At 40.8% G+C, this 27,838-nt stretch overlaps 1 protein-coding gene across 1 annotated transcript; it reads left to right on the top strand.

The window, feature by feature from the left end:
* On the top strand, positions 1-27,401 carry LOC117489923 (zinc finger E-box-binding homeobox 2-like). The gene is made up of 8 exons (XM_034139505.1): positions 1-170; positions 19,576-19,863; positions 21,801-22,010; positions 22,375-22,568; positions 22,741-22,852; positions 23,075-24,558; positions 24,710-24,887; positions 25,147-27,401. The coding sequence occupies exons 1-8, from the start codon at positions 110-112 to the stop codon at positions 25,788-25,790; spliced, it is 3,171 nt and encodes a 1,056-aa protein (XP_033995396.1). The 5' UTR covers positions 1-109; the 3' UTR covers positions 25,791-27,401.
* Positions 27,402-27,838: the final 437 nt, after the last annotated feature.

Below are 27,838 nucleotides of genomic sequence, written 5' to 3'. Positions count from 1 at the left end.
TGACCGAAGGCGATGCCTCATCACCATTCATTCTCAGGCAGGCTCTCAGGACAAACACACACTTGCACCGCTCCTTGGACAACTTTTTTCTGAAACAAAATAAAGCGTGATGATGGCAGAAGAAAGTAGGGGCAAGCGAAGGAAACAAGCCAACCCCAGGAGGAATCGAGGTAAGAAACGTGCAGCGCTGGAAAGTTTTAATAAGTTGGTAAAAGATGCAGACAGATGTTGCTGCAGTGAACAGGAGCCGAATTCGTCCGAACCGCGTTGATTTCTTCTGCAGTTTGTAGTAAAACTGTGTTTAAATGTATTGTATTATCGCTCTGTAGTTTGCTGCACATTAGTTTGACAACATTCATGTTTCAGACTCACGTTTCTGCGCTCATGGCTCATGATTGCCTTGCAGCGTAAATTGCAGGGATGAGCAGTCAACTTTCGTCAGGCTGGCATCCACTGGGATTATTTTATCTGTACACACATCTGGGCAAAACCCTAACATAAAAACCCACTATCTTTGGCTGCTCGCTTTTTGTGAAATCTCATGACCCTTGTATGTTTTATACACCTGATTTTTTTCTCCTGAATAAGTGGTAAATCATCTATTATTTAAAAGCATCCCCACTGTCTTAAACCTCCTCGGAAAGTCAGACTTTGTTTTTGTTATTTTAACTACGATTTGTTTTTGTCAAACAGAAAGGCTTCTTGTAATCTACTGTGATCATACTTTAGTGGGACTTTTTCTCACTTGATATTTGTTACTTTACATGCTATAAAACAGAAACTTCCTAGGAGCCTGTTTTCTAATTATTAATATTCTATGCTCTGTTTTGCAATATTGTTTAACACTAGTTTGATGTCTTTTAGAGAGGGAAGTTACAAATAGTTTAGGGGCGATTTTCAACTGATCGAAACCCAAGATTTTTCTTAAACTACAATGTTAAACATTTCACAAGTTATTGTCAAATCTTGACAGGCACACAATTAAATATATATATTTTAAAAAGAACGTAACTCAATTTGGTTATAGTTTTATTATAGGATTTAAAATGTGAGGCATGAATTTAAAGCAGCCTCATGGGCATGTGAAATACAATTTGTATTCTAACATACTTACCGTTAATCACCCAATCTAGAATTAGTGGTAAGCTTTAGGTGTCCCTTTTTCTTTTTTGTGAATTCATTTTTCTTACAACCGTGCTGACTGTTTGCTCAGTTAATAGACTTTGTTGAGACTTTGTTCATTGTGCATCAGGTATTGCCTTTTTGTGGTTATGCTGTTCTGATTGTGACGATGTATGACTCTTTAGTTTAATTTACACGCATCCATATGTTTGTTAGTTACAGCTTGGGGTACTTGTGAGGTTGTGTGTGTGTGCTTGTTTACAGCTTTGAACTCTCAAACAGTAGTAAGGATACACACATGTGCATGAATAAACATATACACATTTGTTCTTCTATCCTGCTGATGAGGACAGATCATTTATGTTAGAGTCAATCCCTCTACTTCTCTCAACCAAAAACACATACAAATGATTCACTGACATTCACTCACTAATTTTAACTTGACACCAACCAATTGAAATCTAAACTTGAACACTTAAACCTTATCAAACTTAAATTATTCGTATACTAAATTATTCTTATACTATAATGCGTGCATGCCAGTGTCTTGCTGCTGGCTGCTTTTAATGTAAAGTTGTTGGGTGCTGCAGGGAAAGCCATTCCAAACCAACCTAACCAATACCCCCAATGCAAACATAGCAGTAACCCTAGTAAAAAACACATAATTAAGTTAATCTCTTGTATATTTTGTCATTTTCCTATTGCTGAGAGGATAAATAGTTGTCAAAAACATAAAAAAACATTGCCGGCTTTATTTTGTATTTCTTGAGGCTAATGAAAGACATTGCAAACCACGCAGGGTCCTTGTTTGTCTCTGATCTGACACACAACCGCCTTAAACCTATTTGCTGTAAGGAGTCTGTTTACTTATATGGTTAATTAGTTTGCTGTAAGTGTTTCCTCATTTTATTCAGAGAGGTGTGAAGCTCGGCAGAGTGTCACCAGGGTGAGATCCTCCCTGGCTGCCGAGCGATAACGGGTACTGTGTGTGTGCATGCGTACACACACACACACACACACACACACACACACACACACACACACACACACACACACACACACACACACACACACACACACACACACACACACACACACACACACACACACACACACACACACACACACACACACACACACACACACACACACACACACTCTCACCTTTGACGACACCAGTTTGTCGACCGACTGCACACCTTTTCACAAATAAGCACCATCTCACTGCCGTAAAAGCTATCAGCAAAAAAGCACACTACTGACAAGGACCTGTCAATATCAGACCACCAGGGAAAGCAGTCCTTTTCCTTTAATTTACTGCAGTGACCTCAGAGGAGAGATAAGCATCACCTCTGGTCAATTTCCAATACGTTTTACCAACAATGGTGGGAATGTGGTAAAGTGAAGGCATTTTAAAGTGAAAGAAAAGAGAAAGATGATACAGTGATATCTATCTGATAATCTGAAAACTGTAAATGCCATGTTAAAGTATTTGATCTTTAATTTGTTATATCAGTTAGAGCATAAGTTCAAGCAGCTTTTTCCCAAATTGCATTAAGAATTGTTAGTGAATTTGCATGCATGCCTGAGCTGATGGCATGCTTATACATAGCATATGTGTATGTGAACATTCTGTGAGCGAGTGCTTATACATCTTTGTCTCATGTAGAAACGTGTGTATTAAAGCCCTGTGTTGGATTCGGAATGTGCCGGGCTGCGAGCTGGGAGTTAAAGGTCCTTGATAAAACCAAATGAATTTGGCAGGCCCGACTCATAAGACAGCGATTCGGGGATCTTTTCCAAACCAGAAGAAAGAGGAAAAAACATAGGCGGACTTTTCTTCTCCCTCCAAGGCGCCTATTGATTATGTCTCTGTCTCCCCCAATAAAACTGTCAATGTTCACCAATCTTGGGCAACGTGAGGAAATTACTGGCAGATTGAAAACAGTCCTAAGACAAAGCATTAGCATTTGAAATGACGACCCATATTTCCTGGCTGTGAGTAAAAGAGTTTCAAAGAGTGTGAATTAATTAGCTGGGCATTGATAGCCAACAGTTCAATACCCCTCTTCAGGCCTGTATACACACTCAGTTATACCAATGATTTCTGACACCATGGGGACATTTGCCTTACATTCTTAGTAAGCCACTTAATGGTCAAATTCATTTCATATTTTCTCATCATTAAAAGTGTTTTTTTCTCAATTGTAGTTGCACTTATTTTGTATGTGAGGCAAACATCTTCATAATGATTGGACGATGATTCAAGATCATATCTATTTTCTCTCAACAAAAATATGCCATAATAATTTTTCATACACTGAAATGCGTTTAAAAATGCATTGAAGTAAATGTGATGAAGCAACCTTTTAATCCATATCTGCAGTACTCATTTAAAAAATACTGTCACTTGTTTAAAGTGTCCTGGCTGTGTTATGTCCGGGCTTTCCCCTTCCCTCAAGCTCAGCAGGCTTCTTTGCCAGAATGACACACACAACTGATCAGACTTATTCAAACATTCACTGTTGAATCAGATGTAGGATTGTGTTTCATGAACACACTCACAAACATATTTAGTCCTGTTGCCTTGCGCTTTTTGCTTTGTTAATCCATGAAAAAAACTCCCTCTGTTGTTGAGTTGATGTGCCTTTTTAAGAGAGAGCTTTCTCTCTCCCTGTTTCCCTCACTCCCTCTTTCTCATTTTTCTTCTTTTTTCAAGTGCCAATTTATTTAAACTCCTTTCCCCTTTTCTTCTTTCTCCTTCATTGATTTCCAAACCCCAGTCTTTGTATGCAGCTGGGGCCCAGCTGTGTGTCTGTGTATGTGTGTGCATACATGTGTGTGTGTGTTTGTGTGTGTTTTTTCTGGCACAGTGCTGCCACAGTGAGCATAGCACACTGTACACAAAGGACTCGGGCAGCAAAAAAGAGAGAGAAAAGGAGAAAGAGAGAGAATAGGGGGGAAACATTTGAGCGTTAAAGACCGACGTGCTTGTACAGTACAGAGTGGAGGGGCCGGGCCTTTTGGACTGGGCCTGCTTTAACGGCAGATGTATCGGCGCTCTGGGATGAGGGGTGGGGAGAGCGAGACAGCAATGAAGAGCGCAGGCACCACAGTTTATTACCAGGACTCTTCAAGGGGATCAGCCCAGGCGTCAGAACCAGCGGGTGGGAGGGACAGAGGAGGAAGAAAGGAGAGGAGGATGACAGAGGTGGGGAACTGATGGGGTTGACAGGGCTGGAGACAGCAAAAACAGCTCCTCGGCGTGAGAAGACAGGAGATGGAGGGGCTGAGGGGTAAAGACAGAAGAGATGGGACGGGCGACAGAGTGTGGGATAATAAGTGTTTCCTCATTTGTTCCTCAACGTTCCCACAGCTCCAAGTGCCACAGATCTCTCCCATCCAAGCTCTATGTGTGCGATGCCAGATCTGCACAGCAGTAATGGGGAATCCCTTGATTTGAGTCCCTCTGGTATTTTATCACATGTTTATTAGATTATTGCTCTTTCTGATGCTTTAGACCGAGCAGAACCATGTCTTACTGTACATTCTTGCCACACTGTCAATCAAGGAGGAATTATTTGGAATGTTGTGCCATTGCATTATTAATACACAACAAGGGGCTTTCCGCCATATTAGCTCCTGCACATGACTGTTTGGAGTTGTATTATCTCCTTAATTTCAGATGTCACAGATACATTCTTGCGTCAGACAATCACAATCTGACCCGTAGATGAAAGCAAAATCCCAGGCATTCATCAGGATAAATAAAGAAATGGTCCAAATAGACTAGAATAGCACAATGGTGAACACTTGTCTTCATTATAAACCTTTAGATATGAGTGTCTGTCTCAAAATCATACTTCTTTAAACTGTAACACTACTCTAATAGCCCAAGTGTGTATAGGTGCCCGGGTACACTTTTCACACTTTTAACACCAACTGTACTGCGGCTTCACACTCATAAAGACATTTGTATTTTCACATCAAAGGCGTTTTATCTGATAAGGCTTCCATACTGTATTTGATGTTGCCAATTGATCCCTTCTTTTTCTTGACATATGCCATTGCAGCGCTATCATTACATTCTTTGTCGTTGCTTTGGCAAGACTCCTCGTCATTAAGTCTATTTGCGGATCTTCCTTTGGTGCTGCGTGGGTATATTGTGTGTTTGATATGCTGCACATGTTCCACAGAAGAAAGAGGTTAAATCTATCCAGATAGGCAGGCTCTTTGCACACAATTTATAGATATGTGCTGTTTTATTACACCTCAAATTAAATTTGGAAACCCTGCTTCAGCTGTCATGTATTACAAGGCCCAGATGGGTGGCAGAGAGAGAAAGAAGAGAAAGACAAGGAGATAGGGAGAGACATGGAGAGCTGCTCAGAGTGTGCCAGTATATGCCTGCAAAGGATCTATGAGCAGCAGATTGAAAGAGGAACAGCTTGATATGTGGTGTGTGGAGACAAGAGTGGCGGGGCATTTGTTTAGTATCTGTGTTGATCACCTATGGGGCCAGAAAAGCTTGCGCGTTCTCATGTATTTGGTTTCATCAGTTCAACATGTGCATGGTTCTTGCCTCTCTTCCTCTTTTCTGCCTGTCTCTCATTCTTTGTAGTCCATTTTCTAATTGTTTTAATGTTTTTGAGACCAGATAGTAGTCTCATGTGCATCTGTCTTTCCAGTTTCCATTTCAACTACATACACAAACTAACGCTTAATGAATATATGAAACACATGATCTATATGGATTGACAGTAGGGAGTTTACAATGTGTGATATGGATGCATTTGTATTTTATGGTTTAGAGTTTTATGATACCATATAGGCCAACATGTAGTACATTCTCTGGAAAACAATTAAAGAACGGATTTGAGATCAAATAATCAGGCTAGGAGATCAACTAAGGGTTATGTATATTATTGATTATATCAATCATACAATTATACATTTGTAAGTCAGTAAATAGTGAAAATCATATGTTGCATAAACATAAAAAGCCAAAATGTTGCACAATTTCTGTGAAAAAGCTGCGTAGTTCCCATTATCAATTGAACACACACACACACACACACACACACACACACACACACACACACACACACACACACACACACACACACACACACACACACACACACACACACACACACACACACACACACACACACACACACCTGTAACATTCAAGGCTTAACATTTGATATGTTGTACACAGCTCCATCTATCTGTCTCCCTCTCTCTCACTCCCACATTTTCTGTTTCTTTGGCTAGCAACATCACATTTTTACACATTTCCACTTAGTACAATACACTTTTAGAGGCTTTTACAGTCAGTCATTCAATCATGTTATTACTGTTGTAGCATTAAAGTATTTTCAAAGAAATGTGTCCACAAAACATCACATGTCATCGTCAACATTTGTGAAAAATGTGAGGGTTTTTGTAAAGTCATAAGAATGCTCAAGCATTAACACAAACTCGGACTCTTACCTCAGACAGGAAAGTTACGTGCAATATTATATCTGCAAATACCAAAATCTTTGATAGCTCAGGTATGATAAAGAACCGGATCCTTAAACCGGAAGTATTTTCTGCAAGAAAGGAAGCAAGCAAATAATATCAGTGTACACTGGTCCCCTATTTCAGTTATCACTGTGTAACAATCTTGAAAATAGTCTTATCTCATCTTTAAATCATTTTTGTATGGTGTTTGTTTGACAAGTTGTCATGTTTCTGTTGATAGTGCAAAAAAGGGGAAGGTTTTTAATCAAAAAAGTTGGTTGCTAATACAAGTAAAAGTTAATAAAATTGCAAAGACAACAAAAAAGTTCTGAAGTTATACAGAATAAATGTTCTTCTCTGCTGTGTAGACATACCTCAGGGAAACAGTGCAGTTATGATATACAGTGCATGTGTGCAGCATGCAGGAGGGATGGAAGAGGAAGTAAGTCATAAGGCCGCCTGGCAGCATATCAGAGAGAGGTAACGTCATCTAAATGATACAAGTAATAGGTAGGTGTGAATGTGTCCAGGCCTTATATTGGGACAGGGGCTTTGCATTTCAGACACAAATCTGGAACGTTGACTTCATTGTCACCTCTTTTTTTTCTCCCCTTCTCAAATGTGCAGCTTTTTCATCTTAAGCCTTTCTTGTTTCTCTCTTTCTTTGTGTGAGTCTCTCTTTTTTCTGTTTCAGTGTTCTGTCTTCTTGTCTTTCTCCTTTTTCTTGATCATCCCCTGGTTTCTCCTTCATCTCCTCCTCCTTATCTCTCTGTATCTCAACTCTTCCACCTCCCATCCCTTCCAGTCTTTTTTTTTACATTTTGTCTTTCTTTCTTCCCCTCTCCTTCCTTCCACATATCAATCCTTTGCTCCTCCCAGCCCGTGCTCCGCAAGTCCTGTACGGTCGCCATCATGCCCCCCACCCCCTCTCCCTGAGTGCCTCCCCTGTCCCACTGACACCACACGCTGCTCCCATCCCCCGAAAACCACTTCAAACAGGCAGCGCCATCAAAGCCCACAGTCAGCCAGTCGGCCAGGCAGCCAGTCAGCCAGCCAGCCTTCTGCTTCGACTTAAAATTACTGTCGTCCCAGTCGCAAGGCTGCTTTCCTCCTCTGATACACATCAAAGATCCTCTTAAACTCCTAAAGTTTGCTTTTTAAACCTTTCTTCTTGTTGAGTCTTTTTTATATACATTATTTCGCTGGTTTGAGGTTTCTCTCTCTCTAACTCTCTCGCTCTCTCTTCTTGCCATCATTTTTTTTTTCTGCAACTGGGCCAGGTCAGTAATGACATGCACACACTCTCGTGCGGTTCTGCTGTATTTGCATTTTTCTCCATGACTTTAATTAGTTTTTCTTTTTCAAGGCGTCGGTTTGGGCCTCGCACACGCACACGCACAGGCACACGCACACACACACACACACATGCACACACACACACACACATACACACACACACACACACAGCTGTAACTAACAAACATATGGATGTGTGTAAGTGAATATGCAATGTGACTCATACCTCTTCTTAATCAGAACTGCATAACCACAAAGACAGCAGTTTAATGGTGGTGTGTGTGTTCCTATATTTGTGTGCGTGCTAAAGGAGCAGAGAAAGTGATAAAAAAAATAAAAGGCAGGGACCGAGAGAAAGAAAGATGTGTGTGCAGAAATGGGAGGAACGATTCAGAGAAAGAAAATGGAAGCAGAGGGACACATTAGAAAGGCATCTTTTCTATGTTTCAAAGCCTTGGAGGTCAGATGTGGTCACTTGAAATGTTTCCGTGTATCATTATCTTTTGAGTGGAGGATGTAATGTCCACATACGCCAGAGGATGGCGCCCCGTCTGTATGTTAACCATATGAACTGGCTGCCAGGCCTCATCTACAGCCTCTGTCTATTAAAACAACATTTATCATTACAAAGCAACTTAAATTTAGATATGGTTACATCCTGTACTTTCTAATTTGACTGAATGACGGTCTGAGCAGGGATAGAAAATAGTCGCTGTCGTTTTTGCTGACTAACTCTTTAGTCTTAGTGAAAGAGCTCAATAGTTGAAATGATGTGGGTGCATGTGTAGTGAATACCTTCACATGGCCTGCTCTGATCTTTTATTATCTTAATGTGGCTTTCTCAGGAATCTTGTATCTTGCGTGTTAAATCTGCTTTGAGTGGTTAGATTTGGACATTCTTGTCTTTAATGCAGCAAATTGTCGTGTTTCAAGAACACCACATCATGCAAAACACCTCTAACAGATTATATATGATTGAAGCAGACCAAAGTCAGTGGGATACCAGGCATATTTGTTTCAGCCTCACAACAATCTCCGGTAGTGAGTAACTGAAAGTTGCAGCTCGAGCTGAACTAACCAAATCCCACATTGTATAGCTGTTAAGCTCAAAGAGAAGTTTTATTTAGCATGAAGCCCTATTAAAAAACTTCAGAACCTTTGTGCTCCGTCAGAGAATGTTTTAATATTCAAAAGGAGCCACTATTGTGTGGTTTCTTGCGCCAACGTACAAAATAAAGAGCCACATCAGAAAGCTGGAACGGTCCCTGAGCATTTTCATGTGTGAAGAAAAAAGAGGGAAAACAAATTTGGAGGGGGGAGACAGGGGTATTTATAGAGTGGTGTGAGAGTCTTTGCAATGACAGGAGTCTAATGAAGTGGAGTTTGGGTTTTGATTCACAGTGCGGTGAGTGCGTGGGTCCCTCTGTGACCGTTACTGCATTCCAGCACAGATCTCTCGCTACACGGAAACCAGTGCGGGCCACAGGAGGAGGCGAAGGGCCAACTCGAAATAACGTGTTCCTCTAACCGAGCTAACCTTTCTCACCAACATCAGTCCTGCCTGTGGAGCAGATGCACACAGGGCACAACAGCACTGAGCCTAAACACGGTGACAAGTCTTTGTTTTTACAACCAGGGTCTCTCAGCACAGTACAGATAGTCTATGTATCTCGGCTGGTGAGTCATTGACAAGGTATATGAGTCAAACAACACAATTCAGTGACAATGACATAGAAGGGAAGTCCAGAATGATATCAATCAAATTTGTTTTTTTGTTAACCTTTATAGTCCAGTGGAAACTGTATTGGGTGTGAGTTTATACAGATGTGTAATGAGGAAGCGAGAAAGAGACAAGAATGAGATCAGAGAATGTAAGTCACCTTTAGTGTTGTGGGTGGTGTGAATTTTAAAACCATGATATCGCAGCTCTGGTGTATTGATAAATGGTAAAAACATAAAAACAGTTTTTATTTTTTATTATTAACTACATTTAAATAAAAATCTTCTCATCTTCACTCTGTAAGTCTAGAGAAGACTGCGTTGCCTTTTGCAAGCTACCCACAAAGAGTTGCACTAAAGCAGAAAGTCACACATATCTGTTCTGAAGGTAAAGTCCGGTGTCAAACAAGGTGATGATATGTTTTTGACAAATGTCATTGTGGTGGTCGCAAGGACAGGTAAATATGGCGGCAAACGTGTAGGCAGCAGCATACAGGAAACCTCCAAAGGAAGACGACACTCAACCACAAAGACTTTATGCATACCTCTTCTCTCACACCTTGCCTCATTTTTGCAAAGAGAAAAACTGATTGCTGCATTTTTATGCATACAAATCCATTCTGTCTGGCTAGCATGTTTTATAGTTTGTATAAATAGTAGGGCTGTCAAGTTAACGCGTTAATAACGCGTTAACGCAAAAAAAAATTAACGCCACTAATTATTTTAACGCGATTAACGCATGTGTATTTTTTGTCCTCGGCCGCCCCGTAGTTTCAGAGCGCATCGAGTTTAAAATACCATCTACTGTACAAGCTGATGCTGACAGCCCCGTTCCTGCCGCCCGCTTGTGGCAGACCACACTTCACGCTCACCGGCAAGGACCGGACTGGCCATCGGGAGGAACGGGAGGGTGGTGTGTGTGGGGATGTGGGGGTGTGTGTGTGTGTGTGTGTGTGTGTGTGGTGTGTGTGTGTGTGGGTGTGTGTGTGTGTGTGTGTGTGTGTGTGTGGTGTGTGTGTGTGTGTGTGTGTGTGTGTGTGTGTGTGTGTGGTGGTGTGTGTGGTGTGTGTGTGTGTGTGTGTGTGTGTGTGTGTGTGTGTGTGTGTGTGTGTGGTGTGTGTGTGGTGTGTGTGTGTGTGTGTGTGTGTGTGTGTGTGTGTGTGTGTGTGTGTGTGTGTGTGTGTGTGTGTGTGTGTGTGTGTGTGTGTGTGGCGCGACTCGCGCGAGCGAGGCATACCTTACGTGTTGTTGTTGTTAGCATCCGGTGCTAGCTAGCTGCGCTAACGGATATAAGGAGCTGTTTCAATGACATTTCGCCGACAACTGCGCCGAGCACTTGACTTTATGCAGGTAGCCAGACAGTGGGACATTGTACGAAAAGTCAGCACACTCAGCACGGATAGTACGCGCAACATGATTGCAGCTCCCGTTCGAGCATATATGCCTTGAGCTGCACATAGCTCCAACGATCTCCACACACACACACACACACACACACACACACACACACACACACACACACACACACACACACACACACACACACACACACACACACACAGTATTATTGTATGAGAGAGGTTCCAGGTTGAATTGAGGCGAATATTTGTAATGTTCAGAGGTTGTTGTGTTTAATATTCATGAGAATATTTGTCATTGTTCAAATGATAATAAACAAACAAATAAAGCATATTTGTCCACTCATATGTTGATATGAGTATTAAAAACTTGAAAAATATCCCTCTAAGGTACATTTAGAACAGATAAAAAATGTGCGATTAATTTGCGATTAATCGCGATTAACTATGGACAATCATGCGATTAATCGCGATTAAATATTTTAATCGACTGACAGCCCTAATAAATAGTTTTGGGTCTGTTAATGGGAAAATTACAGGATACCACACAGCAGGCAGGAAGTGTAACAACTCAAGTCAGACTTTGGACCTGTTCAAACACATTCAAATGTTAAATGTGAAACTTTGATCCCCATTTTTGTATACACGTCCTATTCTTTTTTATGCGTTCTGATCTTATCTGTAACAAACAGGGGAAGAACCTCACACATTTTATTAGAAAGACCAGACATTGCCTGTAGAAGACATTATGTTAATGACACATTAAACAAGCTAATTATCCAGCCACAGTATCCTTGTGTCTCTATGCTCTACCTGGGAGAAATCTTAACCTATTCATTAGAAAGTTCCTGTGGAGGCACTTGTCTACTCTTTAAAAAGTTAAAATCATTATAGGCTCCAAAAATATATCATGGATGTCTAGAGTTGACCACAATCTAAGAATACATGGCTCGGTGGGAATCTACATGAGGATGAAAGTACACGCAGTGAGTGTGTTTCCCCGTCTTCTGCTTTTGCTCATGCAGTTCACCTTCAAGTGAGTCACAGCTGATTCACCAGCACGTATACTCACTTTTGTGGAGTAATTATTGATCTAGGCCATGAGTTATTTGGGAAAAATTCCCTGTCCATGTTCACTCCAACATCTCCTATTTCTCTCTTTCTGTCTCTATCTGAAATGCATAAACACACAGAAAGATATTCTAGCATAGGAGATGCTGTTTGAAATAATCCTGTCATATGCTTGGTTTTTACAATAAAAAAGAAATACACTTTGTTCAAATAACAACAACATGTGTGGCAATTGAAACCTTACAAAAGGAGTGAATTCACACACACTCAAAGTAAAGATGTGCAGAATGCATGGGTACAAGTGCAAAAATGAGTAGGAGGAGATTAAGACCTATCAGATGTAAAAACAGAAACTTTGATTGAAGGTGAAAGATTAAACCTAATGACAGAAAAGTGAATGCCCACTCAGTTTCACCTCGAGGTAGATTAGCTTGCCCTGCAGAACACGGACCATACAGTAAGTCACTACTTTGTTTGGTTGGTTTTGCTGCACTTTATTTTATATTTCTTATTTGTTACTTTACTGTTAGTTTAATCTGCTGTTGTTTTGAAGTCACATGAGAGTGGGTTTCCACTAAGCATATGTGGTTCTCTGTGTAGTGCCGTGATGAGACATGCAGATAGAGAATAACAGATCAGTGATACTGATCTCATTCGATTTTCTGATGTCTGGGTACTTTCACAGCAGCCATGGCATCTGAACACAACACCACAGCATGTTATAGCCGGTGTCTTGGGGCCGTGCTTTGATTCGCTGAGGCTCCTCTGAAATCGGACTGAGAACGAGTTCATATGTGAATAATGAAACTAACACCAGCACAAAGTCACACTAAAAGCACAACTGGTTGAAGAATCAACTTTGTGAGTGTGGTATGAGAGAATAGCTCGGTGGCTTTGAAGCTAATAAAATGCCAAAAGGGATTCTGTTTTTGTGTCACAAGGGCCCTAATTGAACAGAATCATTAAAAGCCGCAGAGAACAAAGGCAGTATAGTTTCAATTACAGTGTTTGTTGTCAATTCAAAGGTCACAGCTTGGAGTGCGGGATTGCGCTGCAGTTTTGTTCGCTGATGTGTTTGCAGAGCCTTAATCAATATGGGGAAATTATTTCTTGATTGTTCTGCGCGCCTCTGAGTGTTTCAAAGAGCAGATGTTGCCACTCGGCTGCACATTCTGTGGTGGTGGTCCGAATGCTCTGACAGGGTGGTGTCTCCTAATGAGCGGGACATCTAAAGGCACAGAGCCGTGACTTTGCTGCTGCGGCTCTGCATGAGCTTTAACTCTGCCTCGGTCTGCTTTGTGGATGTTCATGCTGTTGCGTACACGCTAACACACAGTTATTGTCATGTATTTCTATGCTGTTTTTGATCATGCGCTAGTCCTCTGCAGCAGCAGGCCGGTCTTGCTTCTAATTTGTGCCCACAATACTAGTCGTTTTTTTTTTTTTTTCTCTGTGTCTCTCTGTACTCTAGTTTGTAGTTTGTGTGTGAGTGTGTCTGTTGAGGGAATTTCCCTCTGTAGCCTGTTTTTCACAGTTAGAGGATTTGTGTCGGGGACAGTTTAACGCTGTTGCTTTCTGTCTCTTTCCTTCTCCTTTTCTTCTCTAATTCCTCACCCCTGAATTTATTTTATCTCACTCTTTCTCTACCACCTTTTCTTTCTGTTTGCTCTAGTTTATGCAATGTGCAATATTCTTCATGCACTGTTGTTTCTGAAACTCGGTGTCACTCTTGTCAGCCCCTCTCTCTAACATACATTACACACCACAGCACTGTGTACCAAACACACTGCAAGAATGCAGATCACAAAGTGCACCACACATTTAAGCATCTCCTCCTCCACACTAATATGACCTTTAAAATTCCTATCACAGTGTCACAGTTTCAGTCTCATTTATACTCGCCGGCAGCCATTTGCAGACTTTTTTTTTGTTTGTGTGGCTAACTGCCAACCGGCTAAGAAACCACTGTCATCAATTGAAGTAGAACTTAACCCGACATCTTAGACTTTCATATCAACGTGTTTGTGGTCATTTTCACCATCATTAGACAAGAATGTTTGCACTTCCTCCTCTCTGGCCGCAGAGATGCAATAAATGTGCAGCACAACATCACATTACCACCATTCCTATTGGTTAACATGTAATTTAGAGCATTTAATCTTCAATTTGCTGTCAGCTTTATGATATAATCTGTGAAACATTTGGATAAATTAAAATATAGAGTCCCATTCCAAATTGAGACAACCACAAAAAGGAAGTTTACTGTAAAGTCAACTACAGTCAATTCACGTTGGAATATTATTGGAATCAAACAGATGTAAAAAAAGGACAAGATTTTGAAATGATATCATGTATCAAAAATATTAAGTTGTTGTTATTGTTGTTGTTGCAGATCAAGTTCATGGAATGACAATGTGTTGATTATGTAGTCGGTGCATTTGAAATAAGGCAGTAAGATAAAAACCTAATTTGCACGTAGGCATTAGTGTCCTTTTTACCCTCTCAGTGTTGTTAGGGCAGGGTAAACGAAACCAGAGTAGGTGCCCAAGTCAGAGGGAGCCATCACCCTGAGTGACAGACTGTGAGTCTCTGCTACGATCGAGGAGGTGAGGTGGGAGGTGTTTGTTTTTGGTTGTGGTCCTCCCCTGACTCATTGTACAAATGTCAGAGAGCAGGTATGAATACAATAGCTGCCACAGTGAGATTTCTTGAAATGACTTGGTTGATTTCTGCAATATTTTTCAAGATGGGTCATCGTCAACATGAACACGCTCTACAGATGAATTTGGATACACTTCATCTTTAAACATCTCAAATAGGTACTGTAAAATGACAAGGCACACATGTTCCTGAGCTTGCATTTTGTTTAGCGGGTGTGTAGGTGTCCGTAACCCTTGTGGTAATATATTGAGTTCAAAATAGCAAGTCTTTAGACACCTGTGAAACCGTGACAGTTTTAACAGTATGGAAGTAGCTGTATAATATACATGAACTAAAACTAAATAATTTAGAATTAACATTTTAAATATATTTCTATGGCAGAAATAGTTTGGATACAAAAGTATGTTGCGTCAGTATGTGTTTAATTATGCCATTAAGTTTCAGGCAGTTTTACCACTTACATTTTTACTGTGTGAAATGTATCAGATGTTACTTTAACGTGGCATGGTAATCATTATTTCTGTCGAAGAGCTACATTGATTTTTATTAATTTGTGTATCAGGATAACTTTTGGATTAGAATATAAGTTTGAAAGTAATTTCATGTAAAACGTAAAATAAATGTAAAACATTTCAATTCTAAAAACGAAACTCAAAACGTAAAAAGACTCTTTGATTGTATTTCCTGTGTTAATTTTAAGGTAATTTTTGTATTTATTATAATTTTTGTATTTATATATTGTGAGTGGCTTATATTGTGTGTTTGTAACAAAAAATGTACTTTCATGACACATTCATTTCAGACAGTATTTCTAAAAAAGTTAACATCTGTTATCAAAAAATCTTAAACTTGATATGTCATTGCTGCTACATTGTACTGCCTTGTGGCTTGTATGCTGCTCATGCTCTTTCTGCATATCATGTATTTCTGTTTGCCATGTATATAAATGTTATGTTCATAAATGTTGTATGTGACGGGACTACGGATGGAAACTAGCTCAAAGCTCAAATCCGGCTCATTTACATTTAAAAACATTATTTTGTTTAAAATGTTCATTAATGTGCACTGTCCCGGTTCAAATAAACAATTAAATAAAAAATAAAAAAAATAAACTGATATTTCATTACATAAATAAATAGATACATTATTTATAAGGTTGTTTTTATCTGGTGTAAGACAGTACAATCTAATAAATTGCTTGATAACAATACATTACAGTTATTCTGGCTTTGTTTATATGGACCTTCAATTGAAGGAATCAACAGAACTGTAACAATTTCATTGCGTGGTAAATTGGGCCTGGCCTTGTTTGTTGCCTTTAAAACCAGAAGAAACAAACAAGGTAATTTCTAGGTAATTATTCCGTGCTTACCATTTACCCACATAATTACTAAGTCAATACCAGATCACATATGTGCGTCGTAAAATAAACTGCAGCTTAGCGTGTTGCTGTACAGTAGATGCCCTCTGGGATATAAACAGTGCAGAATTAGACCGGCTCTGAAGCTCTCTTTGCTGAAGAGAGTCAGTGCAAAAGAAATTCAGATTTACATTTTTGCAGGTCCTACGTAACTTTTTTAAAGTTAGGGTTTGTGTTTTAGTGTAGTGGTGGGAAGATTCTTTCTTTGTGTGTCATATATATGCTAGCTAGCTTTGGAAAACTAACCAAACAATGTAAATAATAAAAGATCTGCTGCAGGTCATAATTTTTAAGGTTTTCGATAAGTTTCAAAATAGATCACAAGCCCACAGAACGGTGGTGTGTTTTGTCACGATAACACTGGTGTCCCAAGAAGACTTCTTTCTGGCAGGCACACCATCAATCTTTCAGACGTTCAGTCGCTGTCATGCAGTGAAAGCGACAGACAGATTTAAATAGTTGTGCAGTGTTTGATCAGAACACAGTGTTGTTGTCAAACATCAGATGCAGTCCCCAGAATAAGTGATCGACATTGTCAAGCATGATGCAGCACAGTTCGGTTAGCACTCTCTAGATATGAGTCACGTTCTTCCCACGCACACTACAGTGCATGACAATAAGAGTGAACTGTTTTCTGTGTTATTTTCTGCTCAACATCTTCCAACAAATTACACATTCGGAAAACTATTGCACATTGCATTAATTCACAAGTCCTTTGTACCTTGAAACACAATCCCAAGCCTCCTGTGGTGTTCAAAGATGTGGCTGCTCCAAAGTAAAAAATGAAACAATTTGAAGGATGCAATCGCTCTCCAAATAAATAAATCAACGGGCCGATAATGAAAGCCATCCCAGGGCGTTGCGGCTTTAATGACAGCACATATAGGCTCAGTGTCACTCACTGTCATTGCAGAGAAAATGAGAGCCAATTTGATGCTAATCCGGAACAGACTTTCTCTTTTAGTGCCCAGCAGTATGTCCTATTATCCAAGGAAACTCCTGCAGGTCAAACCTTAACTACATCATATAATTTCATAGCTTTCTGCTGTAGGGAAGCACATTTAATTACCAATTTCACCCCCCATAAGAGCAAGTCATTCCTCCCCATGTTAGGCTTAGATGACTAGCCCCTAGTGTTTTGCATGAGCTCACTTTTTGGGAAGTGTATTGAAGCTGGGGAAGGTTTTGCAACTAGATGATACAAACAGATACACATGTGGGTGTTGCATTTGGAGATTAGATAATATACTCATCAAACTAGTGTGTACATCGAGTGTTTTAGGTGTGTGTTTGCGGGCCGCCCCCTCCTCAGCACTGGGTCTCGTTTGCTCTTTCAGTAACAGAGTGAGTGTACAATCTGTGTGTGTGTTCTCGATGTAAAGTTGACGACATTTGCTGAAATGTTTCCTCCGATGTAGAACAGTCTCTGGCGTTTGTCACTGTGAGCTCTGGGCCTTAACTGAATGTGTCAAAAGCTACATTCTCTTCAATTATAGAGTCCACCGGCCAAGAGTGGTTTTAAAACAGCTCCGTGTAAAATGAACGTTTTCTTTATTTTTTAATATTGACTGACTGTTGTTTTGTCATTTTAATCAAACATTTTGTTTGAGTTTTATGAAATGTAGTGAGCTGTGAAACATTATTTCCACTGTGATATAAACAAAAGAATTCAAAGAGCAACATTTATTTAAAACTAGTAAGAAGCGTGACGATATTGTACTGTGACTGTCATCAAAAAAAAAAAAGTTTTACAACAAAGAAATACGATTTGGCCCTCTGTGTTTTGGCACACCCTTTGACAATGGTTTGTCTTTCTCCAATATGTTTTAAAAGCACTGGCAAAGAGTCTATGTGCCTTCTTTAATGGTCATTACTTGGTTGTGATTAGATTTTGCCAATCAGTGAGAGGGAAACAGAGTCCTCAAAAATATCCTTGGAAATCAGAGCCTACAGCTGAAATCCCAGGCATGTGTTTGTGATTGTCATTTATTGTCTTTGCCATGGGAAAAAGTAATGCAGTCTGGGCACCGAGGGAACACTTTTGAATTACAATATGTTATTTATCTTTTCTTATTTCTGATTCACTATATCCTTGCTGCATCACAAGTAACATACCGTACATGTGCGAAACATTAAGGCATACAAATGTTTTTTCTACAGTCGCACAAATTGTGTTTTCTCTGAGAGCAATAACAAATACAAACACATTTAGTTCAAAATACACTTTTCCATTTCATACTTTTTTTTAGAGATTAATCCTGAAAATTACACATTTCAATTTAATAGTAACCCTAAAATATGTATTTTACTAGAAAGTTGGATCATCAAGATGGATGAGATTCTTTTTAAGTCAAGACCTTAATAAATAAATATATATTTTCATTTAATTTCATTTAATCGTTTATTTAGCAGGGACAATGCACATTAATGAACACATTAAACAAAAAAAATGCAAATAGTGTAAATATGTGGGATTTTAGCTTTTAGCTCATTTCCATCCGCAGTCCCTCACATAAAACATTTAAGAACATGACAATTATACACATAGCAAAAACAAATACATGATATGCAAAAAGTGCAAAAGAGCAAGAGCAGCACACACAAGTATTTACCACATGGCAGTACAATCTAGCAGCTACGACATATAAAGGGCAAGATAAGATACAAGAGCTACCTAAAGTGCAAGAGGAGATACCCCTGTGTTAAAGTGCATTTAGCGGTGATTGCACGTATTTAATGCTGCCATTATCATAAACCACATTTCACTTTTTTATATAGTGTCAGAAGTTTCATGTTAAGTTCAAAGCTTAGTAACATTTTTGACATGCCTTAATTTCTAGTTAAGAACATCCTTAATACAGTTGTACATTTATTTTGAAGAAACATGCACACTAAGCGTGTCTGCTTGTAATGATCATAATCGGCACATACCACATAAAGCCATACATTTCCCATGATAAAACACATTGAATTTCTTCAGAAGGCATTTCGTTTCCCTTGCTTAAAGAGGAACAACACTAACTAAACTAACTAAAAGGAATAATAATTATATTGTTGTTCGTCATTGACAACAGTTAAGATGTAGTTTGGAATTTACTAAACATTTTGAATTTCTATTGTGTTTTTCCCCTGTTTAGTTTCAGTTCCTGACATTTTAAAGAGAAAACAAGCATTTGATCTTTTTGAATTTGATCTCAAGCTGAAATTATAAGAAACTCATGAATGTTACCTTTTGAATTATGTTTAAAAAATCATGTAAACCAAAAAATAATAAATTAACTATCTCCTTCATTTTGATCATTGTAGATTATTGTACAAAACAATATACAATATTGTGTTCCCTAATGAGCAAAAGGCCTACTGCAAATCTGATGGTCTTTTGTCACCACTCTAAATGTTCTCTTTCTCTCCTTCTCACAGTGGATGCTGAGCAGGTGAGTTCCCTGGGGTCAGAGGGGGAGGATGAGGTGGGCCTGTGGAGCCTGGAGCACCAGGACTGTCAGGAGAGCCTGGACAAGACGAGCCTGACGCCCAGCGAGGGGACGGAGGAGACCGGCAGCCCGGCCCGCTCCACCCGGCCGCTCAGCCTCAGCCCCGGCAGCAGGAGCTACTGGCCGCAGGTGGAGCGGGAGGTGGAGACGGCAGAAGACGCCAACACAGCATCTGTCACCGACAGGGAGGGAGACCAGGAACCGTTGAGGATGTACTGTAAGTTATAAACTAAAATAAACCTGTAGAACTTTTTTTTTTTAAGTTTCTGAGAAGCCTCTCTAGAACAAAGGCATGTCCAAGGAAGTGTGCAAAGTGTAAAATGTGATCTGTTCACTGTATGAGAGTGCTGTGTAGGACCCCACTGTGCGTGTAAACAAGTTCTCAGTGTTTTTCTGATGCAAGACGGCGGCAGTCTCATGATGCCTCTCAGAGCCCTCTAGATACACCTTCATATCAGCTCCTTGTGAAACCATGCCTTCCCTACAAGCTGTTCCTGTCTTTCACTCTTCTCTTTGAAAAGGCAGCCTTCTGAAAGCATGACAAAAGAAGTAATCCCACACAATGTCACAATATTTCCATGCATCAAAGAGGTGACGTTACGGTATTGAAATCAGCACTGCGCGACGCGAGGCTTTCCCTTTTATTTAGGAGAGATCAAAGGCTCACTCGGCTTGCCTACTAACAATCACTTAGCTCCCTCGCCTCGTGTGATTTGGTCTTGCCTGATGAAGGCAAAGCTGAGTTTTTACAACACTCAACCGCACAAGCTCTTCCCTTCACCACATAAAAAAACAGCTCAAAATATGCCAACATCTGCAAACATTTGAAAAATCTTCCTCAAAGTCGCTGTAAGCTGACTGGCTTGATTCATGATAGGAAGCGCCCTCTCTTCTTCACGTGGCTTTCTCTCTCTCTGTCTGCCTGTCACTGCACTCGAGGACCCAATTGAGAAATAATTCTTCAAATCAAGTTTCATATCTGGCCAAGAAGTTCCCTGAATACATTGTTCTATCTGTCGGTCTTAAGAAGGCAATTTAGTTCCATTAGATTCAGCCGCACAATCACACAATGTCTCTTTACAAGTTATCCCTTCTCTCCTAGCATATCCATATACAGTATGAGACATACTCATTCACGCAAAGACATTTCTTTCTCAACAATTTAATTTAACATTGGTTCAATTGCACTGATGCAATCACTGACAATGTTCAAAATGAAAAACCCAGAAGGCGAGATCATGTAGAAATGCAATGTATCAATCTGCAAAATAACTGGATATTGTTTATGCTCTTTGGTGCAGTGTGGGTGAGACTTTTATTATCCTGTTTTTATTCTCTGTTTGGCTTTAATGCTGCCTTCCCGGGAACAATTTATTTGTATTTCTGTGAGACTTTTAGCACAATGGGAAAAAGACAAATGGAATCTTTTACCAATATGTTCCTAAATCACAGAAAACAGCTCAACAGTTTCATGTAAGAACTAACCTCTGGTTAAACAAAGCATGCTTTAGTTTGTCAACTTTTTTATTATTTTTTATTAAACTTAAAGGTGGGGTAGGTAATTTTGGAGAAACCAGCTCGAGTGCTCTAGAATTTGAAAATACACAGCCGGAAAAAATCTGCCACTTCCTTAGAGAGCCCCTCCTCCAACACACACGAACGCGCACACGACCAATGAGGGCACGAGATAAGTTTGTGCACAGATGGAAGGCTGACAGGCAGGTAGGCCATCCAGTTATTTTAGCCGGGCCGGTTAAAATGATTGGTCGTGCTTTTTACAGTATTACAGCTTCCACAGATGACATTTTTTTATGGATTTTTTGTCAAAGCACTTTTGATATTCATTGCTATCGGGATGTTAAGAGCATTCCATGGAATATAACAAAAAGTGTATCTCGAGCCGGTTTTTCAAACTTACCTACCCCACCTTTAAAGTTTTATATTGGATTTGTTTGTGTGAATTTGAGTATATCAGTTGGAAATAAAGAAAACTAAACAAAAAAACGTGAACAAATAAATGCAAAAAAAGCACAATTAACAAAGCTACAGTAGAGATACATTTGACTGATAGCATTATTACGATTATGATGATGATTCTTTTTATCATTATTACTTATATTACTGTACCTCTGTAACGTTCTTCTCTGTTCCTAGGCAATAACTCAGACTCCCAGAATTCCTTGGAGGACCTGGCCCACTATGAGTTTCTGGTCCAGTTGAGGAAGGCCTCTACCTCAGCCAGTCTCCTGGAGCGCTTGAACCACAGCGGCTCCGCAGCAGCGTACCACGCAGGCAGCCGGCTGGACGAGCTGCCCCCGGCCATCTGGTCTCCTGGAGCTCAGCACAGCTCACCTGAGGGGGCAGGTACGTGTTGGAACAGCTGCAAGGACACTCAATAATAATGAAACAAATCTTACATGACTGGTTTTAAGCTAGTCAGTAAGTTATTAGAATGAGAAACCATTAAGATGCAGGCCGACATTTATATAAAAGTGATAAATCATATATTTGTAATTGTTTATGCTAATGTAATTCTGAAAACACACATCACCTAATCATCCAGTTTGACACTAGTCACATCTATATGGCAATCCATACATGCAGGTTGTGCTATATTTAAAAAAATGATTGAGTAAAATATCATAACTTTACCCGGTTCAAACAAAAATCTATTTAGAATTTAATTTTGTTGTCCATTTAAAACACCACCTTTATTCCTGGACCTCAGATGCAGGGAGGAGCGAGCAGGCCTGTCCGTTCTGCCACAGGATGTTTCAGCGAGGAGCTTCTTTGAGGGACCACATCAAGTACTGTCAGGAGAGGGAGGGGGGCCACATGGTCTGTCCGCTCTGTGGATACACTGCCACCCTTAGGGCACAGATGGAGCGGCACCTGGCACTTCATAACCAAATGCAGGACAAGGTGAGATACACAGCAGGAGCAACTTCTATATCTGCAAAGAGACACATTGTCATAACTTTATTCTATGATTTAGAAGTTGTTGCGTTAAAGTCATTTATTTGTAACTTTGTGTATACTTCTTCACACCCTGCAATTTGTCCAATCAACTGATAACAATGTCCTGTCATCCTAGAGTGTCCTCGGTTTGGATCAAGGCATTGAGACGAGGAAGTTCAAATGTCTGCAGTGTGGGAAAGCTTTCAAGTACAAACACCACCTCAAAGAGCATCTCCGCATCCACAGCGGTGAGAACAAAAACCCGTCAACCAAGTTGTGCCAACCTTCTATTTGCCATTGTTTCCAATGTATCACTAACTGTTACTTATCAGTATATGTCATTCAATTAAACATAACTTGAAGTGTTGACAGGAAACAAGTCAAAAAAAGATCCATGCAAAGATCATTATAAAAAAGTTATTTTCATACATCTTTTGACTAATATATCCCGCCTGTGTGTCGTCCTTTAGGTGAGAAACCTTACGAGTGCTCCAACTGCAAGAAGCGTTTCTCTCACTCCGGCTCCTACAGCTCCCACTTAAGCAGCAAAAAGTGCCTGAATGGGGGGGGAATCACAGGAGGAGCCAGCAGTGCGTTTAATGGACATAGCCAAAGCTCCTTCCACCACTCATTTCCAACATCTCCCTCTGGAGGAGGTGGCGGAAACAGTTCTGAAAAGGGCTCTCCGATTGCATCACAGTCCAAAGGTCATGCTGGTCCTCTGGGTCGAGGACCAGAGGACCCTAACCATCTCTCCCTGCAGGACCCCAACACCACGGGCTTCCCCAGAGCGTCAGACCTGGCTCAGCTTTGGGACCCCTCAGCAGAGCTCTCTGTGAGGACCAGTATACTGAAAGGGACCACCCTGCTGCCTTATCTGCCCACTGGGACCAAGTTTGAACAGATGCTGCAGGAAATGCTTCACAGGGAGGTGAAGAAAGATGCGGACATGGACAGAGGAGAAGCTGCGATGGAGGAAAGGAAGGGGGTTTTCAACGGAGGAGGGGCTGACATGAAGGTCTCCCCCGACAGGAGGAGAGAGGCAGTGAGGTCAGGTGAGGGAGAGAGAGGTGTTCTTGGGATGTCGTGCCGCTGGTGCTCCCACCTTTTCCCCAACGTAGCAGTGCTCCTGCAACACGAGCGCTACCTCTGTAAGTTGAACCGAGAGGCAATGGAGGTGCCTGAGGGTCTACGCAGCAAAGACCACTCCTCGCCACCTTTATACTTCCCAAGATCTGCCATCAAAGCGGAGAACAGCAAACCAAGTGAAGCAACCAACGGCCTCTCCGAAAACAAATCACCGTTACAGAAGCTCAGCTGGCACTCTATACCGCAGCAGCTTTTAGTCGCAATGCAATCTCCCCCACACGACAACCGGTCCTCACGAGCCTTCTGGACAAACCAGGAAAAGGGAAGCCCAAGCCATCCAATCAACCACTCCCCAGAGCTGACATCACCTCGAGTCAGAAGAAGGTTTCCATCAGGATTTGGCTCTCCGCTCTGCCTGGACCTCACCAGCTGTCCCCCTGAGCTGACCTCCCCTCATAGCAGCCCGTGGTCCGGACAGAACGAGCCCCTCGACCTCTCCCTGCCCAAGCAGCTCTCAGGTCATGAGGGGAGACACAAAACTGTAAATGGTAATGCAGCCCGAGGAGAGAGGAGAGAGCGTGGGAACCAGCAGTTCAAGAGACCAAGTCCATCTCATCATCTCCCCCTCCACCACCACCCTATCTTCAGCAGGGCTGGAGCTCCTGTGTTTCCAGGTTCCTTATATAATGGATTTCCTATCTTCAACCAGTCTGGTTTAGGGCTTTCAGGACATGACGGCATTGCAGCGATTCCATTCAGCCAGCCAGCTAACAGCCCTAGGTTTCTCTCTCCCATGGCCTTCATGATGGAGGCAGACGCAGAGGCCACACTGAAGAAGATCCATCAGGAGAGACAAGCTCTTATGGTGAGTAAGGCTTCTCTTTCAGGTGTTTTTGTTAAGAATGATGTGTTATGCTGAAGAAAACCAAAAAAAAAAACTATATTTTATAGCATTGCTGTACGAATGTGTAGAACTAGAACAATACAAATTATATATTTGTACGTTTCCCGCTTAGGGTGAGGTGTTAAGCCGCGGCGCTCTGGACTACCTTTCTCTCATGGATGACGGACTGGATGGAGGACCAGGGAGGAAGAGACTGAAGAAGACCGATGAAGGGCTTTACGCTTGTGACATTTGTGAAAAAACCTTTCAGAAGAGCAGCTCTCTGCTTCGACACAAATACGAGCACACAGGTCAGTAGCATATACACTTACATGATATCCCATTTCCTATAGTTTATAGATTACTACAACATGTATGACTTAAAGATGTTGGTAAAAGGATTTGATTACCTTTGAATAGAGCCGGGCTGGCTCCTCCCTCTTGTCTCAGTTTCTTTGTGCCAAGCTACCCGCCTGACAGATGTTTATAATTACTCTTTTCTATACAAATGAAGCTGGTACATCTTTTTTTTTTTTATGTTTGAAACAATTTTCTTTAAATTAATTACAGGAAAGCGTCCCCACGAGTGCAAGATCTGCAACAAAGCCTTCAAGCACAAACACCATCTGATTGAGCACAGCCGTCTGCACTCTGGGGAGAAACCCTACCAATGTGACAAGTGTGGCAAACGCTTCTCTCACTCCGGCTCTTACTCCCAGCACATGAACCACCGCTACGCCTACTGCAGCAAGGACCAGGACCAGGACCAAGACCCCGAGGAGATGCCTCTCACCCCGGGGGCCGGGAGCAGCCTCGGGGGCCGCCTCAGCGACGAGACCCGCCTCTCCATAGAGTATACCCAAACCGCACACTCCTTCCTCAGCGATTCCAGTCTGGATGGAGCTGCAGAGGCCTTCAAGGAGGAGGAGGAGGATGTGGAAGAGGAGGAGGATAAAGAGGCAGGAGTTAGTGATAGTCATGAGGCACATGTAGGTTTGTCAGAGGAAGCCAAGGAGCTGGAGAGTAGCCCCATTCAAGGATCACCTATAAGGGAGAATGGAGTGCAAAAAGAGAGAAATGGTTATGATGTGGAAAATCATATTGACAATGCAGAGAGAGAATTCTGGGAGCAAAAAATGAAGGAGCAGAATGGAGACTTGGACAGATGTGAACTGAGCCATGATATAACAGATTTACCCAGAATAAAAACTTAAGGGTAACTCTAAAAAGCCAAAACAATGCCTATACTATATATATTTAGACTTTTTATACCGTTTTCTCTAATATGTATACAAATACAGTATGTAACAGCTCCACAGATTTTTTTACTAATTTTTACAAAGTGAAAAAATGCACAGAACTGCCAAACAGTTGCCTTGAAGTGGATGAAGCCATACAACAAAAATATATGGGACAATACCAGTTATAGTATTTTATCATTCAAAATAGACTGGATGTACCTACAATGCTTTTTGTTTGTTTTAGTTTTTTAATCTTTGCCATGACAGCTAAAAAACATGTGGGTTGACTCATCTGAGGTCATGTCACCGGTCCAGATGTGACATCGCAGGAATCTCACTTTGATATGCTTGCTGCTGCCGAATATTGCACAACCAACAAACAAGAGGCCTTCGTATTTGAACGTCCAGGATCCAGCTTTTTTTAGTTTGAAACGTTGCGCCTCTTTGCATGTGATCAGGTTAAGAAACAACACCTGAAGGAAAGCTTTGATTGCAGGACAGAAAGAGTCTGACTGTCACTTTAAAAGTTAGAGCTTGAATGGGCAAGACACATTCAATATTCTGTGGTATCATTTCATACAAATCCTTACCTCTATTTCAAGAGCAATAACTTGTAAACTGTTTTACATGAAAATACACATATGTTCCATTACTTTTTCCAACAGCCAGTGAGCCTCCTTTTATCATTCATGCTGTGAAATCATAAGGTGCAGCCACCTCATCTCTTCTGGTTTTCAATGGCTCAACGGCTTTGACTTATAAGCAGTATATTTAGAATTTTAGAGAACAAGCAGTAAAAAGAGGAAGGTGTTTTTTTAATTTATTTTTCAAACAAAAAGCAGTGGACTGCACATCTTTTGTCATCGTGACATCTCTATATGTCAAGGGGGATAAAAGAAACTTCATTTCATGCAAAGATATATCCTCTTTCTGTTAATCATTTACATGGGCTACAGCTACGTTTTCTCACCCCCTGAAGAATAATGTGTCACACATTTGGGCTGCGTGTCGAGGTGTGGTGAGAGGGTCAAGACTCAGGACACACACATCAGCTTTGAACTTCCTCTTTCCGACTGCAGTGTAGTCAACGTGAAAAGTACCTCAGATGTACTGAGACACTGTGAGTAATCCGACCAAGCCATGGTACGAAGAGATAAGACGATGGTACATGAGGTGTGACTAAGCCTAAATGTACTCATGCATACCGTGTGCCAAAGACACTTCTTGGTTATTATGTGTGTGTGTGTGTGTGTGTGTGGTGTGTGTGTGTGTGGTGTATGTGTGTGTTTATCACCAAAGATATGCATATGTGGCAAGTCAACTGCCACCCAACTCTTTCTTAGTTCCTTACCTGTTATTTCTGAGTAAAAAAATAAGCAAGAAATAGTTTACTCAGCATCTACACCCGTTTTTTCTTATCAAGCAGTGTTTTTCTTATCATTTACTGGAACTCGTGCAACTTTTGTATTCACTTTTTATATATGTTGTTTGCATGTTTGTGGATATTTGTAATAAAATTGTACATATGTTGTCACCAAAATACCGTATTTCATGAATTTTCAATTAAAAATGATTATAAATTGACATTTTTCACGTGCTTTAATTGAAAAACGTTTACAGAAAGGTCTATAAGAGTGTAAATATAAGATTGAAGTGATATCAGTTCAGTTCAGTTCTCATTCTGTGGTTATGAAATAAGATTACATATTTTAAACGAGGCAATAAAATGCAATTAAAAGCTATGACCAAAAGCTATTTTTAAAGGTCAATGTAAAAACAGAAACATGTTTAAACATAAGACAGTTTCGAGGCTCCACTGTTGCCTTACGACTTGGTTTCCCATCACCGCTCATGATCTGCAGACTGTTTTGCTACACTGACTTTGTTTTGTGGCTTGTAGTGTCTGTTTGCATGATGATTCATCGGGGGGGCTGCTTGGTGCCTGTGAACCTGTGGATGTGGCTGCTGGGCCTGAGCAGCTCTGCCTGTATTTGATGCACAAAGCTTTAGGTTAACGGCTG

Source organism: Trematomus bernacchii, unplaced genomic scaffold (genome assembly GCF_902827165.1).
Source record: "Trematomus bernacchii unplaced genomic scaffold, fTreBer1.1, whole genome shotgun sequence".
NCBI lineage: Eukaryota > Metazoa > Chordata > Actinopteri > Perciformes > Nototheniidae > Trematomus > Trematomus bernacchii.
Note: the sequence above shows the minus strand (reverse complement) of the source record. Positions and strands in the feature narration are given on the sequence as shown.

Coding starts and splice junctions, on each gene's coding strand:
- LOC117489923 (XM_034139505.1), top strand. CDS start 110: ATGATGGCAGAAGAAAGTAGGGGCAAGCGAAGGAAACAAGCCAACCCC. Junction 22,011..22,374: donor CAGCTCACCTGAGGGGGCAG/GTACGTGTTGGA, acceptor CCTGGACCTCAG/ATGCAGGGAGGAGCGAGCAG. Junction 24,888..25,146: donor ACACAAATACGAGCACACAG/GTCAGTAGCATA, acceptor AATTAATTACAG/GAAAGCGTCCCCACGAGTGC.